We start from the raw sequence: 19000 nt of genomic DNA on the forward strand, positions 1-19000 counted from the left end.
GCTTGAACTGCAAATATAAAGTAGAACTATTTATTATTAAACTAAGGTTTAAATCAGATCAGGAAAATACACACAGACGCAAACACACAAATACAAATGTTGGTTGTGTGCTAGAAACTCAAATCTTTCTGAATGATAAAATGTACATTTGTAGAACCAAGTTTTGTTATCAAAATCCATCTATAAAAAGGAACCACAATACAGCTAATTGCATTATTTATAATTATACAATAAATCAATATTGCTGGAGAGTTCTTAGGAGATATTTCTATTTCTCGTTAGATTTGTAATGTAGCTTTTGTTTGATTTGCTTTCTGTTATAATACACTGGGGAAAATGCACTTCATTACATTGATTCATTTAGCCAAGTTTACAAAAATCTTGATGTGTTGGGATAATTTTGATTTTCACATTGAATGGTTTTCTTTTAATTGCAATTACATTTCTATAGGAAAATGAAAGCAAGTTCCATTTTGTCTATATGTATCATTTCAATTCCAGTAATAACCTCATTTAAAAAATGAGAAAAATTGTCAAACTGAGGTGCCAAAGTAAATAAAAAAGCATATATATATTTTTTATTTATATTGCTTTTATTTGTCAACTTTATTAAACTTAAAATTATTTTTCAAATAAAATAATGCCAATGTAATTATATCTACTCATATGACGCAAATTATATCATTGGGTGATGTAGGTGCATTAGTGATAAAGTAGCTTTCTAATTCTATTAGCTACAATTGATTATTGATTATGGGCGTGGAGACTGGAGTGGAGGTCTAGCCAGAAGCTGGAACTGAAAGTTGTTTGGGGTTGTATGTTGGGACCTAAAAATTATAAGCAGGGAAGATGGACAGTGCAATTTATTGAAAGCATTCAATTTGCGGCATTAGAACTGTTTTGGTAAATGCATAAAACGTTACCTTGTGGGAGTGTTAACTGAGCTGGGTGTCCCTTAAAGATAAAAAGAGAACATAAGCATAAAATTAGTCTAAACAGTAGAATGTCCACCTTGAATGACACCATGGATACTTTATCAACTCAAATAATGATATCTGACAGATATGATTATTATCACTTACTGAAACTATGTTCATGTACTGAATTCACGCTTGACATAGAGATGGATGACCCTGGGGGTGTCTAGAACAAATGAGACGTAAAAGAGTCACACAAGGATTGCTTATTTTGCTAATCCTGACAACTGACTATATTAAAAATAAATAAACGATAAACTAGAATATAGTAGAGCAGCTAACTCACTGTCATTCCAAGTCTAGAATGTCTAAACCTCTCCAAAGTGTCCCCCGAACTTGCATGACAATCAGAAATGGATTTTTATTATTTGAGGGAAGGCAAATCTATTGTATAAAATAATTGAGATTATAGAATGTAATCTACCTGACAGCTCTAGAGCGAGGTGTGACTGGAAATGTAACAGGAAATGAAATGTAATAAGAAGACATATAAAGAGCTTTATATTGTTTATATGACGTGAGGTTTCTGTCTTAAACAAAACTTGCTACCTGGTGAAGTGACAGCCACAGGAAGAATCATTCTTGGAGTTCCTCTATATATTAAGAGAATATATTTTTTTATATTATATTGTATTATATTATATATTGACACACATCAATGCACATAGACAATTATCTGTATTTACCCATTAATCGGAAACATTCCCGGAGATGTCTGTGTGGAGGGTAGAAAACATGATCACATATGAAGAAAACAGAAGTTAGAAGGCAAGTGAGGGACATGTAATAAGAAACTCTCACCCTCCTCTGAGAAAGCGGCTTCTTCAGTTCTTCGTTCTCTTGTTTCAGCTCAGAGACTTGCCTTAAACAAAGCACAAGTAACTTAACAGTCCAATATTAAATGCCACTGAATATATCTCAGATCTAAGCCTCAAATTACCACCTGTAGCACTGATCTCGGACTTCTTTCAGCTTTCGTTCCAGTTCCGCAGACCTTGCTCTTAAGAAAGCAATGACTCGCTCCTTCTGCTTCTTCTGAAAAATGGCAATCTGAACAAACATCTTAATTTATAAATAGCAGAATCGTGTTTGCTTAGGGCTTGATATCACTGTGACATGATCATTTTGTGTACCAGAGTTCACAGCAAATGTTTGGGGGTTTTAGCCTTACAAATGCATGTGCTTATGAATTGGGACAAATTAAATGTATTTAATAAGCTGAAAATGACAGACCTGCTCAATATGTTCCATTCGAGTCTGAATGAGTTTTACTGGATCTTTGAAAAACATCTTTTCCTGAGGCTTCATCTTCACAAAATGAAAAGAACATGTAAGAAACAGGAATGGGTGATAAATATTGTTTGCATAGACAAGTTATTTAATCCTTTTCTCAAACTATTAATAATCCTTTAAACCATATAATGACAAACAATAATAAATATTAAGACTTTGTTATGCACTATAGGTTTATATTTTTATTCTAAGGTCTTTCAGACAACTCCACCTGCTTTTCTGCAGTTTTTCATACAAAAAAAACAAACTTCTTAGCATGTAGGCCACCTTATATGTCCCATGAAAAGTTTTTTTTTTTATTTAGTACTTTTTTTTTTGTAATGTGTGTTTTTTTGTTGTTGTTTTTTTTACATTGTTTTAGAGCATAAGAAACAAATGGAAAAATTATATTTAAATCATATGTTATGCTATGTCCACTGTAGTGGATGTCGGTACACGATCCGTTCCACCTGCACGATCCGTTCTACGCATGCGTAGTAGACTCTTTAGAAAATGCGCATGCGCAAATGAAAATACTGTTTTGCAACGATTTACGACACTGCACGATCTGTTCCACGCATGCGCATATTTATGCCACGAGACTTTCATTCACTCACAGCAAAAGAAAAGAGAAGCGTCTGGCTGCAAACTATGGGCGATTTTGTTTTTAAATGTTTATTATTATTGTTGTTAATTACAAAGTATGACTATGGGCGAGTGGAGCATGTATGAGTATGAGCTCGGTGGGAGGGTTTGGGGTCAAATCATTGAAAATCATTGGCCAGAGGTTACCATCTTGTCATCATGTGCCTTGGAGATATCTTCTGATTGGCTGATTGGACTGCTGTCAAGTTTAATACCACTGCCCCCCTTCTTACGCAAATCATCCACTCAGCAACAACAAGCAGAGGTGAGTAACTTTATTTTTGCACAAACTGTTTAAATATTATAACTAACTTCACGACTAAAAAAGAAATCTAATAAAAATAAAGTGATAAGGCCTAGATGACACTGACAACAGAGGTTACATTGATTACATGATTTTATAAAGTTGTGAAGGAATGACAGTAGCATGTAATAATTTCTGACAGGATTTGGTGTCAGAGAAGGGTTTCTGACAGAAATTTGTTTTTTTTAAAGTACTTGTTCACCTTATTTCAAATTGCATACATGATTTTTATAAAGTTGTGAAGGAAGGACAGTAGCATGTAATATTTTCTGACAGGATTTGGTGTCAGAGAAGGGTTTCTGACAGAAAAAAATATTTTTTCTTATAGAATGAAAATGGAGTTCAGAGGAAAAACAGAGAAGTTTGCCCTTTACGATGCCGTTCAGCGATATTTGGTTTACGGGCTAGTGGATGCGGTGTTGAAGAAGAAGAAGGTCTCACGCATGGCTAAAAATTTTGCTATAAGAGGTAAGTGAGTGGAGACGGGTAGCAGCAGCTAGGAGTAATGGGCAGAATAGTAATTTTTGGAATATCTATTTTAAAGTCAGTCCAAAATGAAATAGAAAAAGGGCAATACAAAAAATAAATGTTTAATATCTTCAAGTGATGTGTTACAAAAAGTGCATTCATTTTGTAAAAACATTGTTTGTCTATCACAGAAAGTCATTATTTTTCTCTTTAACAGTATGCCCTCTGCATCTGTACTGGTGCCATGATTCACTTTTTGGATGTAAGTTGTAGTTCATGTAATGTATGTATCCAAGAATGTTAAAAAACAAACAATGCAAGACTCCAATATTACATGTATATTACAGACTGACATACCATCTATTCGGAAGTGGTGGTGTCTCCAGATCCTGGAGAAATTCTCGATCGCAAGGTAGGAGCCATTTCAAGCACTAAAACATTGCTTGCAATGTCTGCTTTACAATTGTGCTGCATTAACAGTACCATACTTTTAAATAGGCATGGGCAGAACTTAGGGCAGCGCTTTGCCTTCTGGACAGGAGGCAGAACAACTGATGGCAGGCACCCTACCACCTATTTACAGGCTTTATCGACCCCAAATAGTCAAGGTATGGCCAAACTAACCAGACAACCATTTCCACGTATGCATTCTATATAGGTAGGTCTCCAAAAATTTGAATATTTTGGAAAAGTGTGTGAATTACTGAATTAAATGTAAAACTTGAAACGGATACATTATATAGATGTATACAACATGCTACATCATGTGATATATATGCAAAAATAGAAGATCGTAACAAACAGTCAAATGGATTTATAATTTAATTAAATGACTTATTTAATAACCAAATATAACCTGTAATACAACACGAACCCCACCTCAGATCTGTTATTCAGAATGTGTGGACGCACTTCCAAGAACAACGTGCTGAAGCGTCACCTCAACCCAATTAATTCAAAACGATTTATTAAAATATTGTTTTCATTAATGTTATGTAATGTGACAGTCCCAATCATAGTTATTATTAGTCGTGCGTTGCTGTTTGAACTGCGCGAGCTGAAGCGGATGCGCTGAATTAACACCGGTAAGTTACACTGAATCTCTTTGTTAGCGCATTATTTAACTCAACAAAAAGCTTCCTATATGAGATTAATCAGATTTATATGAAGTTTAAAACTTTATTAAAAACAAAATATTACAAATTATATTTGCACAAAATTTTGCGAATGCACAAGTGAACTTGAATTGAGTTGCTAATAGTGTTGTGCCGATAGACGATAGTATCGTGTATCGACGATAGGCAGAGAGATCGCCGAAAGCTGAAGCTGTTGGCGATTTCAAGGCGATATTTGGCTCACTCCCCATGAATATAATTTTCTTTAAAATCATTATTAAATGAAAATATTATGATCATAGTTATTATTATTATCATCATTACATTAATTGTACTTATTCTGCTTAGCCTTACTATTCACATCAACATCAAAGCGCGTGGTGTTGCACTCACAGGCTATGTGCCGCATATATAGGCTACTACGAGTGCAACACCACACGCTTTTAAAATGTAAAAATGAGTTACTCTTCAGTGAAAAAATGTTTTTTTTAAAGACTAAAAAAATAAGTAATTTCAGATTTTAATTGAAAGGTGATCAACCTAGCCCTATATTCACAAATCCACATAAGCCATGGCGAAAACGGCATCATCATCATCAGGCTAAAGCATTTTTTTTCTTCCATAAATGTACAGTTATTTTATACTTATAATAATACAATAACAAATTGCTATATTTTAATTATAGGCTATAGCCTATAAATTTGAACAGAACAATCAGTCAAAAAGTAAAAGCAGCTTTATTTCAAACGACTTAACGACGGAACAACAATGAACAAAAAATATTGCACTGGCCGTTAAGCTAAGATTTCGTGCAGTGAAATACTTAAATGTCAGCAGGCAATGTATTTTCTAATAATATGTGTTTTAGCCCTTGCCCGCTGTATGGGCTACAGAAATAAATAGTCCATCAAAATAGACAGGCTGCGACTGCAGGTTGGCGGTAAAAATCATAAATAACGAAATAGGCTTTAATAAATAAATAACACAATGAAAGAACTCAAATAAAACGGCAAAACAATTAAATCACCTCAAATGTAAGCTACTCGAATGAACTTATTGCTAAAACAAACACAAGGCCAGAAACAATTAAGACAACAATTATTGTTATGCAATTCAGGTATCTATTCCCAAAAATGTTTTGTATAAAGAAAACCAGCTGGTTTACTCTCTCGGGTTTGAGTAGGTTGCGGTGGGGAGTATGTTGCCCGCTGCACTGAACACGCGTTCCGATGGAGCCCGTTTCACACATACTCCGTCTGCAGTGCGTGTGCGGTGCGTATTTTTTTTTCCGTACCCATGTTAACGGATGACAGCTTGATGCTGTCCGCCAGTCCGTTCCAGGAGCGTTGCGTCTGCAGCAGTGCCGTTTTCGTACCGAGTCTATTCTTTGCTGCGCTGCTGCATTAAAGCTACAGAACATTGTTCGCATTAAAATAAACATGTTCTGACGCAAAAATCTAGTAACCACACATGCATATAATTTTAAATATACTATTTTCAATTTTCACTGTTTCAAAGTCAACACGTGGCTTTTTTTTCAAGTTAAGCAAGGAAACGACACTGCAGGATTTCCTTTAAGAGGTTTAAAAACGAAAGAAAAGACGAGAGTCGGCTGTTTTTGAATAGCCTATTGTAAGTTTCTAATTTAAAATGTTTGTGATTTAGGCTATAACCTATGTTTAAATGTTTTGCCACTTGTGTGAGCTAAATCTAAATATGAATAAATGAATTGAATAAAATGCTGTTTATGTATACTAGTATACATAAACAGCATTTTATTCAATTCATTTAATACCCTATTAACCTGACTTAGAAGACTAAACAAAGAGAATTGCAATTCTGACGAGCCATGTTCAGTAAAAACTTTTGGATTTTAAATAAAAAATAATGAATCAATGCTGTGTTTGTGGTAGCCTATGCAACAGCGGATCAGTTGCGGACTGCAAACGCAGCATACCTAACTAATACGAACACAACACATCTGGTTAACTAGAAGAGCATCATTTTGTTTGTTAAATAAGAGGCGATCTGGCGCTCGTTGCCGCTGTTTTCAGTGGTGCAGATTTCTCTCGTGGCTCGTGCATGTGCAGAGCACTTTAATCTAACTTTTTTATTCGTTCCGGTAAAATCACGAAACAAAATGCGCAAAAACTGCCCCTGTTCTTGATGTACAATCACTGATGATATTCGGTTTTAATGAGAGAAAAAATACGAGGATTAAAAGTGTGCAAATCTATGCCTTTATTCACGTGAAAAATCTGGACACTAACACTATATTGTGTTAGATGCAATAATTAAACGAGATCTATATCAATAAATGAACTAGGCCTATATTTAATTGATTTCTGGACATCCTAATACAAATTTTTCTGCAATTGTTACTGTACATATTTTACATCTGATATAACACTGTATTAGCAATGCTACCCCCTTATAATATGCCATAAAGTGTGTATCATATGCACACGAAAAACTGCGTAGCCTACCATTTGCAAGCCAAAGCTCATTTTGACGTATACATTCCACGAGATTGCACACTCATACTATTATGCATTTTCGTGAGACTGTCCCACCCACTTTTTAAAACAAAGTTACGCCACTGATTGCTCCGCCCCGACGCGATAAGATCGTGTATCGGCGATCTCACAGGCTGACGATATGACGATTGGAAAATTAGGCATATCGCCCAACACTAGTTGCTGATATTCATATTCAGAATGGGAGACGCGTACACGCGCTCGTCCTGGAACGCTCTTAACACGGCACCTTAACCCAATGACTTTACAACCATTTATTAAAATAGTGTTCTCATTTCTGGTATATAATATGATCGTCCCAATCATAGTTGTTATGCATTGCTCTGTATGCGCTAAAGCAGAAGCACTGAATGAAAATCAAATGTCTTATCGACAATTATCGATCATCGATTAATCGTTGACATCCCTAATGTACACCAATAATGCGCTTTTTTCCAATGATCAGAGTAAGGAGTTAATCGCAGTAAAATGTTTACATGACTGGAGCAAACCTCTTCACTCCTACATGCAGTTTTTATTTTCGTATTATTTACATATAGCCCAATGCAGAACACAAATGATGAACTAATATACTGTCCACTGTTTTAATTTACGGACGTTAAATAATAAATAGGTTCTTATGGACGTATTTTGTTATTTTGTGCTGTGATGAAGAAATATTATGTCGGTGACTGTTTTATACACTACTGTCACGTTATCTGAGCTGTTTCTGGATAAAGGCAGACTGCTGCCGATTAATTGACAGTGAGTCGTGTTGACAGAGTTCAGGGAAAACGTCCTAATTTCTGTAATTAAATTTTTGTTTATTTTTGGTTGTATGTGCTATTCTAATTTTGTGAGATACTGAATTTGGGTTTTTCTTTAGATATAAGCTGTAGTAATAAAAATGAACATGCATAATAGAAATATTTCGCATTGTGTCTAATGAATTTACATAATGTATGAGATTCACGTTGTAAATTTGAATTATTGAAACTTCCACAATATTCAAATTTTGTGAGACCTACCTGTATTTACTTTGTGCATGTTATGGTTTATTTGAGCTAGCAGATGCTTTTGTCCAAAGTGGCTTACAAATAAAAACAGTACAAAGGTTCGCAATTAATAGCCTAATGAAAATACAATATAAAACCATAAAAAAACATAACTAATAATAACTATTTAATTTATGCTGAAAATATGTCTTAAGGCCCCTTTTGAAAGACCCAAAACATCTTATGTTGTATTAATGGTATTTTACTTTGTCATAGGAGGAACAAGTAGAAGTGGAGGAGCTGCCCCTCACATTGAAACATATGTACCAGGCAGAATACATTGTGAGGAACAGTGTTGGGCTTTTCACTGGCCAGGTGCAAGAACCAAAATACATGTCCATGGATCATGATGAACGAAGGAAAGCATGGAGGGAGCTGGAGTTGATGAACTGTGATGCCATGGAGCCTTTTACGTTTATTTTTGAAAACCTCCAGGACATGGAAACATTCATGATAATTTGCAAAGACACCCTCAACCTGAGAGTAAATGCTGGAGTTGGGGTGCACAGTCACCCATATACATTTTGTTAGTGTGGGTGCATCTGGGTGACTGTGCACCCCACACTCTGCGTGAGAGGGAGAGAGTGTGTGTGCGGGAGACGGAGGGAGAGAGACGTGTGTGTGTGTGTGTGTGTGTGTGTGTGTGAATTTGTACTCATAAATAAAACTTCTGTGTGAACAAATGCTTCTTTCAAGTCATTTACACATAGCAGTCAACATCAAACATTGAAAATAATTTTACACAAGTCATTATAGAAGTATTATTGACATTATGCAAGAACTGCATTGGTCTGCCATTGTCTGTGATGTTTGTTTGCTGTAATATTTACCAGTAAAGAGTAGGTTATAGCTACTTAATTAATTCATAAAACAACAATATTATTATTGTTTTCTTTTTAATTTAGTTTCTATTAAATTTCCCACAAATTCTGGGTTGTGTAGGCAATATTGTTAGTATTTGTATTACACTGAGACCTCTGTAACTCTACAGTACAACAGTGATATATTTCTCAAGTAAAACCGAACTTTCATTTTGACGAGTTGCCGTGAATATAACTTTTAGTTTCTGCGTGTTTATGATATGACGGTGGTTTTTCTCAAATGAAACGGTGAAACGCAGATGAAGTGACTCTCGGAGTGGCTCTGGAGATGACGGACATGCGTTTATGTCCTCGTATGAGATGGAAACACGACTGTCAAGCGCAATTCTTTGTAGGCCTATGTTTGAGGTAAACTGCGGGTCAGCGCCATTCATACCCACACACACACAGGAGTCAGGACACTCAGGATTCGTAGCATAAATAGTTTTTTTTTTTTTGCTGTTTAATATTCACATAAACTAGTCTATATCACCAGATGCGGTAGGCTATTATGTCCCTTGTCTTCTGTAAACAACATTGAAGGGATTATTTTCCTCATTTAGATTATATAGATATATAGACCCATACTAATACAAAATTACTCAATTTAAAGGTTAACTATTAGCAGATATTAATTTTAAAAAACGGCACAAACCGTCTTTGACAATACTAACGTACTGACCTCAGACCAAAACACGGCAAGTTTAGTAAGTTGAGCCTATAACGTTACCAGCAATGAATCGCAAAGTAAGGAGGAAACTGATCATACGTTCATGTAACGACTCACGTCCTTTGCTATTTATTTTGTGTTACATTTAAAAGCATCAAAATAAACCTGCTGTTAAATGTAACACAAATATGACGCAAATTGTGCCGCCTTGCCGTCAAGTGTTTCATTTGTACCGATAGTGTAGGAAAACCGTGACGTTTTCTACTACGTAATTATGCGCATGCGTAGAACGGATCGTGCAGGTGGAACGGATCGTGTACCGACAGTGGACACCAGGGGCCTATTGCACAAAACTATTGCTGCGTTCCAGTTCGTTTTTATCATGCCCTTCACTCGCAAACTTCCCTCCGTCTCGTTCACTCGGATGTGCGTCATGCCTACGTTGCATGAGTGCCCACTACTGGCGGAAACTTTGCAAATGGACTGAACTGGAACTCCCTAAGCCCTTGATCACTTGGAATCCACTATGGAGTTGATATATTATTTATTTTTTACCTTTACGAAATTGTTTAATGCAGCATTCTATATGTATATGGATGTGTTTGTGTTGTTTTAAATGTTTTAAAAATAGTTATAGTTGTTTGTGGTGGGGTAAATTAAACGTGATATGTGGTGACGTCACAATCGCGCTGCATTGTGGTATATGAGGCTGCCTGAAGTGTACATATGAAGTAGACTCGCTCACTCGGTCAAAATCGAGGGAGCAAGGGTCTGTCCATATAAACTTCCCTTGTCCACTTCACGAAGTGGAACGCACTTTAAAATGGCGGTAGGGATTCCCCCAAGGGGAATTGCTTAGGGAAGTTTGCAAGTGCGTGTCTTAAAGTGGAGTGGAACGCAGCATAGGATAAGGGATTAAGCTGTGATATCTTGGTGATCTTGTAATCTTGATGCAAAAAGTAGTACACATTGTCGTTTAAATGTACACTGAAGGCACACTCACACCAAGAACGATAACAAAAGATTGGTGGATAAATTGAGCCAGGATCACCAAGATATCACAGCTTAATCCCTTATCTTGGTTTTGTGCAATAGGCCCCAGGACTCTTTAAAAAAAAAAAAAACAACAACATGAAAATACATGTATAGGCAAAAACAAAAGTATTTTTTATTCAATTTTTTGGTTTTAGGATTTTAATTTTTAAAACAAGCTAATTATGCTGCGTTCACACCGCACATGAATTACGCGATTCGCGCGAGTGATTTACATGTTAAGTCAATGCAGAGATGCGAATAGGAATTCTGCGGCGCGAATAGCGTGATTCGCACGAATGACGTGGCAAGGATTACGCGAATTGAGCGTTTTGAACATGTGATTCACGCGAATCACGGGAAACATGCGAATTGCTCAAGTTGAAAAATCAGAATTTTGACGGATATTCGCGCCGCGTTAACCAATGAAGAGCCTGCTTACTGCTGTCACGTGGTGAAGTGACGGATGGGAAACCCATAGGGGAAACCCAGAGGCCAGAGTAATTTAAAAATGCTACTGTTATTGTGTCACAAAATGTAGTTTTAAGTTTTTCAGGCGAGAATGTAGTTGTTTAAAGCTCAAATATGTGATTTATTTATTAAGAGAGCTCCTATGTGAAAATTTGATCTGGTGTTTTTGGAGGTGTGAGACCCAAGCGATCACCGGAGCTCAGCGCTCATCAAGCCCGGTGAGAGCAGCCTTAACTCGGCTAGTCCATCTGCCGACTGCCGCTGCCTGGCAAAACCCCCTCCCATGACGCGAATTCGCGTCTGTTGTGTAGTTAATGTCAGACGCGAATGAAGCGAATTTCACGCGCGAATGGATTCAAAATGTTCACGCGTCCAACTTCGCACGAATAGCACGATTTATTCGCATCATTCGCGTGCAGTGTAAACGCAGCATTACAGGTCCTTCTCAAAATATTAGCATATGTGATAAAAGTTCATTATTTTCCACAATGTAATGATAAAAATTAAACTTTCATATATTTGAATGAATGAATGAATGAATGAGGCATTTATATAGCGCTTTCATATGTATTACTGTACACTCAAAGCGCTTCACAATCATGTCAGGGGTCTCTCCTCAACCACCACCAGTGTGCAGCATCCACTTGAATGATGCGATGGCAGCCACAGTACAAAGGCGCCAGTGCGCTCACACACCAGCGATAGGTGGAGAGGAGAGAGGGTGATAGAGCCAATTCAGTGGATGGGGATTATTAGGAGGCCATGATTGGTAAGGGCCAATCGAGGGAATTTGGCCAGGACACCGGGGTTGTACCCCTACTCTTTTACGAGAAGTGCCATGGAATTTTTAATGACCACAGAGAGTCAGGACCTCGGTTTAACGTCTCATCCGAAGGACAGTGCTCTTTGACAGTATAGTGTTCCCATCACTATACTGGGGTGTTAGGACCCACACAGACCACAGGGTGAGCACCCCCTGCTGGCCTCACTAACACCTCTACCAGCAGCTACCTGGTTTTCTCAGTTGGTCTCCCATCCAGGTACTGACCAGGCTCAGCCCTGCTTAGCTTCAGTGGGAAACCAGTCTTGAGCTACAGGGTAATATGGCTGCTGGATATTTTAGATTCATTGCACACCAACTGAAATATTTCAGGTCTTTTATTGTTTTAATACTGATGATTTTGGCATACAGCCCATGAAACCCCAAAATTCCTATCTCAAAAAATGTGCATACATGAAACGGTTCTCTTAACAAGCTATTAACCTAATCATCTGAATCAACTAATTAACTCTAAACACCTGCAAAAGATTCCTGAGGCTTTTAAAAACTCCCAGCCTGGTTCATTACTCAAAACCGCAATCATGGGTAAGACTGCTGACCTGACTGCTGTCCAGAAGGCCATCACTGACACCCTCAAATGAGAGGGTAAGACACAGAAAGAAATTTCTGAACGAATAGGCTGTGTATCGTGCAGAGTGCTGTGTAATAGGTAGAGTGCTGTATCAAAGCACCTCTGTGGGAAGGAAAAGTGTGGCAAAAAACGCTGCACAACAAGAAGAGGTGACCGGACCCTGAGGAAGATTGTGGAGAAGGACCGATTCCAGACCTTGGGGGACCTGCAGAAGCAGTGGACTGAGTCTGGAGTAGAAACATCCAGAGCCACCGTGCACAGGCGTGTGCAGAAAATGGGCTACAGGTGCCGCATTCCCCAGGTCAAGCCACTTTGGGCTACAGAGAAGCAGCACTGGACTGATGCTCAGTGGTCCAAAGTACTTTTTTCAGATGAAAGCAAATTTTGCATATCATTTGGAAATCAAGGTGCCAGAGTCTGGAGGAAGACGGGAGAAGGAAATGCCAAAATGCCTGAAGTCCAGTGTCAAGTACCCACAGTCAGTGATGGTCTGGGGTGCCATGTCAGCTGCTGGTGTTGGTCCACTGTGTTTTATCAAGGGCAGGGTCAATGTAGATAGCTATCAGGAGATTTTGGAGCACTTCATGCTTCCATCTGCTGAAAAGCTTTATGGAGAAGAAGATTTCGTTTTTCAGCACGACCTGGCACCTGCTCACAGTGCCAAAACCACTGGTAAATGGTTAACTGACCATGGTATTACTGTGTTTAATTGGCCTGCCAACTCTCCTGACCTGAACCCCATAGAGAATCTGTGGGATATTGTGAAGAGAAAGTTGAGAGACACAAGACCCAACACTCTGGATGAGCTTAAGGCCGCTATCGAAGCATCCTGGGCCTCCATAACACCTCAGCAGTGCCACAGGCTGATTGCCTCCATGCCACGCCGCATTGAAGCAGTCATTTCTGCAAAAGGATTCCCGACCAAGTATTGAGTGCATAACTGAACATAATTATTTGAAGGTTGACTTTTTTTTGTATTAAAAACACTTTTCTTTTATTGGTCAGATGAAATATGCTAATTTTTGAGATAGGAATTTTGGGTTTTCATGAGCTGATGCCAAAATCATCAGTATTAAAACAATAAAAGACCTGAAATATTTCAGTTGGTGTGCAATGAATCTAAAATATATGAGTTTCATTTTTATCATTACATTATGGAAAATAATGAACTTTTATCACATATGCTAATTTTTTTATTTTAATTTATGCAACATGCTGATAAAATGGCCATAAATGGGTAGTCCTATGCAATACAATGTATCTAATTTACATATTAATGTTGGTGCAGCATCACAGCAACGGCTCCCAGCCTCCCACAATGCTACAGCTGTCTGAGTATTACATACTAAACTAAAATAATTTTTATTATATTTTCTGGCTAGCTTACTTTATTTTTTTATAATACTTTCACCCAAACTGAATAATTAAAACAAGTTTAAATGTGTAAATCTTCTACAGATTACTTTTATTCTTCGTTTTCTTTAATGACATACTCCAGTTATTGTTAAAACACACCACATGTGCTTCTTGTGTGCATTTTGAGCGCGTTTGTGATATTATTTTGTGATATTTATTTTGTCCATCAAAAGTGTGCTTTCGCTTTACACCGTGACTGCAGCTGCAGACCTAAATAAATACTAAACAAAAGTTTTTTTTATATTTTCTGGCTAGTTTACTTTATTTTTTATAATCATAACCATACTTTCACCCAAACTGAATAATCAAAACAAGTTTAAATTGCTAAAATCTTTTTATTCTTCGTTTCCTTCTCTGACATACTCCAGTTATTGTTCAAATACACTACACGTGCTTCTTATGTGCATTTTAGGCAGTTTTTGTGTGAAATCACATTTTGTCCTTTAAAAGTGTGCTTTCACTTTAATTGAGCGTCAGGAGCGTCAGCAGCGCAGCAAAAATAGGCTCGTCGCCGAAACCCCAGCTTCACTGCTGCTCACGCGCTGCTCCTGCTCCCGGTTTGAATCGAATGCACACATTGATTAACATTGGCGCCGAAAAAAATACGCGCTGCTCACGCTTGCGGTGTGAAACGGCCGTAATTGAGGACATGTATATAAAAAAAAAATCAATGCCCTGTTTAGTGACAAAGAAGTTGATTTATGACAATTTGCAAATTAAATATAAAAATATTTTTATATTTCCATAAGAGTGCAACATTTGATCACTAATGTCAGTCATTTGTTAAACAGCTGTTTGTCATGGTGAAACATTTGGGTATTTCTGAAAAGTCCTGAATGTGCTCTTTACTGTGACATATGGTGTCCAGAAGTCAGAACTACCATCGACATCAACCAAATTCATTATTAAAATTCAGTTGACTTGAAAATTTAGGTTGTCACACTTTCTTTCAAAGCCAAACTAGTGAATTAACAAAATGTACTAAGCACTTCAAACAAGTTTAACCACCAGGCCGAGCTCTAAGTGAGCCATATGTTGCGGGTTGGACTCACCTGATCAGATATGTGTAGGTAGTTACAGTTGGCACGACAAACTCGACACTGACCTTTAAAAACACATTAACCTGTCTTAGTGATTTACATTATCTTCGAGAATAACTGGATACAAATATCCACACATACAAAATCTCGCAATTAGTTTATGTCGAACTCACTTGTATTTACGCAGTTCTCACAAAATATATGGCCACAGCTGGACACGACGAATTTTTTCCCTCCTCTCACAAAACAGCTGTTACAGTGAAACCAGTCCATTTCACCACTTAACTTGCATAAAATACCGACAACCTGTATCGTTAAAGATAAATGGCATTAACGGAAGCGATGTAACTAAGCGTCATATGTTATACTGCTCATGTAGTAGCAAATTGGCTAATGCGTTATCACTGTAGAATTATTTTTATACGAGTGGAGTTTCTAAATTCCCTCGTTGGTAGAGACAGTAACTGTTAACGTACATTTTTCAAACTGGCGTGCGTCGAGTGAGCGTAGGCGTTACGTCACTGAATGGCGCCAAAAAAAAAAAAAAAAAAAAAAAAAGATGAGCGCCATTTCGCAGCTAGTTTGGATAAGTTACAAAACGTGTACAATAGATTTGCTTTTATTATTGTGAGTGCATGAAAACCTACAGTTGAAATACTTGTTTACAACGGCAGGAGAAGCAATGTCACTCGTTTTTCAGTAGTCAGCTATTTAATTTGCATTTATTTTTTCTGTCCCAGTCATTAAGACACAGGCAATAAAGTACTTCAACTTTATTATAGTTTTCTCAAACAAACAGTTAAACAGGCACAGGTAGAGCTCCACCCAAAGGACATCTTCAGTGGCCTGGAGGAACCATCTTTGGAAACAAATCAAAAATGAAAAGTTACATAGGAAAGCAAATAGTAATAATGATAATAGAAGATTAAAAAAAAACCTTGCTAAATCCATGAGGCGTGACCCCGTCATCAGTTTTCAATAACAAGAGGCCCAAGCACAGAAGTGGAGGAACCTGCAAATCATTCAGTAACTTCATTGCAGTAGTAAAAACACATTGATAAACACTCAATGAATCTTTAAACGCCTCAAATGGGACCGCAAAATAATGGCAAATATTTTAAAGCTTGAATTGCATTTGGGGGAAAAGTCAGAATTTTTTTTTTTTGCTTTCAAAATATTCAGAAAACCTCACCAGCAGGTGAAAAAAAAAAAACTGGTGGAGTCGAGATTATAATCCATTTCTATTCCTGCATCTGAATTGCCTGCCGAATACTATAGGTTGTATTTTTTAAACAATTAATATTTTGGAAATTAACTGATGGTGAATATGGATAATTGAATGGAAGGATCACTTATTCAGGGTTTGTATTGAGCAAAATATGGGGAGCATTCACCTGCGGTTATTTCTCTTTTCTTTCTTCCTTGACAGTTAGTGTCACAGCAGCTGCAGAGAGAACCCTGGGATGGATCGTCAAGCAACACCCACCTGCAAAATCAAATTTGAACTTAATGGAAAATGTTATGTATATTAACAAATGCTTTTAAGAACTGTTCAAATGGAAGGTTATTTGGAACCCACATTTTTTGGATGGTACCACTGCAAAACCTTTTAGGAACATTATTCAGTTCATTAAATCATACCGTGAGCTTTTCCTGTCATAATGACAAACTTTCTTGCTACCATCCAGGTCTCTTGGGTCCCATGCCAGAAGACTGCAATGCAGGTAGACCTGAGGCAAATGGAAAAATATAAAAATCAGACAAACCCCACAGACAGACAAGCCCCACAACAGACAAACCCAAACTTGCTTGTTCGCCGATGGCAAACTTGAAAGCTTGAAGACTTAGCCTGATCTCTGACATCTGGTTTCTTGGCAGAAACATGGAGTTTGTCTTTTTGCTGTCTACCAGACATCTTAAAAACAAAACAAACAAACATTTGTTATTTAGTATTATATATAAAGAGCACGCTTCATCTTTACACATACCCCTTATTGGTAATTAGTGGGTAAATATTAGAATCTGGACCCAGTTCTGGTGTTGTGGAGGCCACACATTCATCCAAGAGAAGTATTAGTGGCTGATGGGTCTTCTGGTCAAATGAAGCAGCAATTGGGATTGTTGAGCCTAGTGAGAATGTTGTAGTCGTGGCCACACCACTAAAATCATCTATAATTAGAAAAATTAGTTAAGAGAAAGATATATGACAAGTCAGTCAAGAATGTTTAAATACAAGTACATGCATACCCTTCATGAGAGCCATACGAAAGGACAGCTCTCCCTGGCCATGTATATGGAACAGCACAGGATCATACCGTGGTGGCATCCAGTCCTCAGGCCTAAGAAAAAGGCAGCAGTTGATCTACATTGATCATAGGTCTTCAAGCAGCAATAAAACCGATTAAAAATGGAGAAAGGTCACCTTTTATATTTACAGGACACAGGGTAAGAAGTTGTTCTAGAAGTGATCTCAGTCTCAAACACAAGCTCATTGATTGTCACCTACGAAGGGGAAGAGGTTCATAAGAGACTCATTAGAGACTTTAAAAGGTTTTAAGATTTGAATATGGCTCAGGGAATTTCCTACAGAAAATACTATGTTGTTTCAAAGTTATTAGCCAACAGCCCAGTGGGTCATATTCCAAACACACAAGTAAATCAAACTGAATCGGTTTTCCTTTACTACTGACAAATACCAATAGAATCTCTTTACTGAACTTACCATCCTCCTAATGTCACAGGCCCCAAATTCAGCATAGAACACTGCCTCAGAACCTTGAGGTTTTACAGACACCTGGGTTGGAGAGCAGCTTCCCAGGCGGAGAAGGGATGGATCCACTTGAGAGTATGCGTCAGTCCATCGCACTGACATTGAGTTTTTGCCGCAGTCCACAGTAACTGCTGAAGAGAGGTGAGTTTGGAGATGGCTTTAGAAAGTGTATACAAAATTCAGCAATTACTGTTAAAATGCTCTATCTGCTCTAAGACTCATATTACCTGCTTGTGCCACTAAGAAAACATCCAGACATACATAAACTACAAACACAAAAAGGGAAAACATTTTGACAATATGCAGTTGCATACTTAAAAGACAAGTATACTCTCGAAAGACTTTATACAGTTTGATTGCTAGCCAATTAAAGGCTTCCCATCTGAAACCCATTGTTCTGATGAACTTAATGAACATCAGCTGCTAATTCTCTGATCAAATCAAATGTGGCAAATAAAGTTTGTATAGTGTTCAAATAAAATCAAATGTTTTCAAATTTATATAAACTGGAAAAACTTTATATTGACTACATAGAAGTTAGTTTTATAATGATACATTCAACTCGGTTGTGAATTATAGAATTGCCAGTTAAAGGGTTTTTGCAACATTTTCTAATTTTTATTAGAACCAACCGACTAGCAATCTCACATTTCTGGCAATGTCTGCAAAAATATAAATGTGGCAACTCTTTGCGTCCAATTGTTGGCAGGTTGCAAAAATATATACTCCAAGTGTTACAGCTTGAGCTAGTTCCAGAATAAAATGCATGTTTGAACTGTTTGAACTGAAAGCAACTTGCACTGATGTATCTTAAAATATGTCAGTGCAATTGTTTTGTCTTACGATGCACAGCAGTAGTGTGCGTTTAAGAAATAATATATTATTTAGAATAATAAATTAGTGTAGCACACAATCTTATACAGCTAAGCTAACAATGCTCTGTAGCATCTGTGGTATGTTGCTAAAACTATCTTTTT

General features: G+C 37.3%; 2 protein-coding genes and 1 long non-coding RNA gene across 5 annotated transcripts; 1 reads left to right on the forward strand and 2 right to left on the reverse strand.

The window, feature by feature from the left end:
- Positions 1–38: 38 nt before the first annotated feature.
- On the reverse strand, positions 39–15761 carry LOC137089004 (RING finger protein 212B-like). 2 transcript variants are annotated; one of them, XM_067452427.1, is made up of 13 exons: positions 15730–15761; positions 15427–15559; positions 15266–15318; positions 2211–2285; positions 1921–2027; positions 1779–1839; positions 1664–1692; positions 1527–1570; positions 1402–1426; positions 1264–1312; positions 1083–1143; positions 924–954; positions 39–827 (listed from the first exon to the last, which is right to left on the reverse strand). In XM_067452427.1, the coding sequence occupies exons 2-13, from the start codon at positions 15524–15526 to the stop codon at positions 752–754; spliced, it is 711 nt and encodes a 236-aa protein (XP_067308528.1). In that variant the 5' UTR covers positions 15527–15559; positions 15730–15761; the 3' UTR covers positions 39–751. The 2 variants fall into 2 exon arrangements, with proteins under 2 accessions (XP_067308528.1, XP_067308527.1); XM_067452426.1 differs by lacking the exon at positions 15730–15761 and having other exon boundaries at positions 15427–15712.
- On the forward strand, positions 3027–9017 carry LOC137089691 (uncharacterized). Its single transcript, XR_010907759.1, has 6 exons — positions 3027–3159; positions 3527–3666; positions 3884–3928; positions 4014–4078; positions 4165–4274; positions 8569–9017. It is a non-coding gene; the product is annotated as an uncharacterized lncRNA (long non-coding RNA).
- A 250-nt stretch (positions 15762–16011) lies between the features above and the next one.
- zp3f.1 (zona pellucida glycoprotein 3f, tandem duplicate 1) lies at positions 16012–18389 on the reverse strand. Of its 2 annotated transcripts, none has more exons than XM_067453260.1 (10): positions 18251–18389; positions 17976–18154; positions 17676–17755; positions 17501–17592; positions 17242–17422; positions 17063–17168; positions 16895–16983; positions 16648–16739; positions 16191–16265; positions 16012–16112 (listed from the first exon to the last, which is right to left on the reverse strand). In XM_067453260.1, the coding sequence occupies exons 1-9, from the start codon at positions 18333–18335 to the stop codon at positions 16222–16224; spliced, it is 948 nt and encodes a 315-aa protein (XP_067309361.1). In that variant the 5' UTR covers positions 18336–18389; the 3' UTR covers positions 16012–16112; positions 16191–16221. The 2 variants fall into 2 exon arrangements, with proteins under 2 accessions (XP_067309361.1, XP_067309362.1); XM_067453261.1 differs by having other exon boundaries at positions 17976–18151; positions 18251–18345.
- Positions 18390–19000: the final 611 nt, after the last annotated feature.

Source organism: Pseudorasbora parva, chromosome 9, assembly GCF_024679245.1.
Source record: "Pseudorasbora parva isolate DD20220531a chromosome 9, ASM2467924v1, whole genome shotgun sequence".
Taxonomy (NCBI): domain Eukaryota; kingdom Metazoa; phylum Chordata; class Actinopteri; order Cypriniformes; family Gobionidae; genus Pseudorasbora; species Pseudorasbora parva.

What these genes read in the sequence shown, in the direction of transcription:
- LOC137089004 (XM_067452427.1), bottom strand. Translation starts at nt 15,526, where the DNA reads ATGGACTGGTTTCACTGTAACAGCTGTTTTGTGAGAGGAGGGAAAAAA. An exon ending in GAATGGAACATATTGAGCAG is followed by an intron (nt 2,028 to 2,210) that starts GTCTGTCATTTT and finishes ATGTTTGTTCAG; the next exon opens with ATTGCCATTTTTCAGAAGAA. An exon ending in CCTCGCTCTAGAGCTGTCAG is followed by an intron (nt 1,313 to 1,401) that starts GTAGATTACATT and finishes TTGTCATGCAAG; the next exon opens with TTCGGGGGACACTTTGGAGA.
- zp3f.1 (XM_067453260.1), bottom strand. Translation starts at nt 18,335, where the DNA reads ATGCAACTGCATATTGTCAAAATGTTTTCCCTTTTTGTGTTTGTAGTT. An exon ending in CCACTAATTACCAATAAGGG is followed by an intron (nt 17,169 to 17,241) that starts GTATGTGTAAAG and finishes TTTGTTTTTAAG; the next exon opens with ATGTCTGGTAGACAGCAAAA. An exon ending in TATGACAGGAAAAGCTCACG is followed by an intron (nt 16,740 to 16,894) that starts GTATGATTTAAT and finishes TTGATTTTGCAG; the next exon opens with GTGGGTGTTGCTTGACGATC.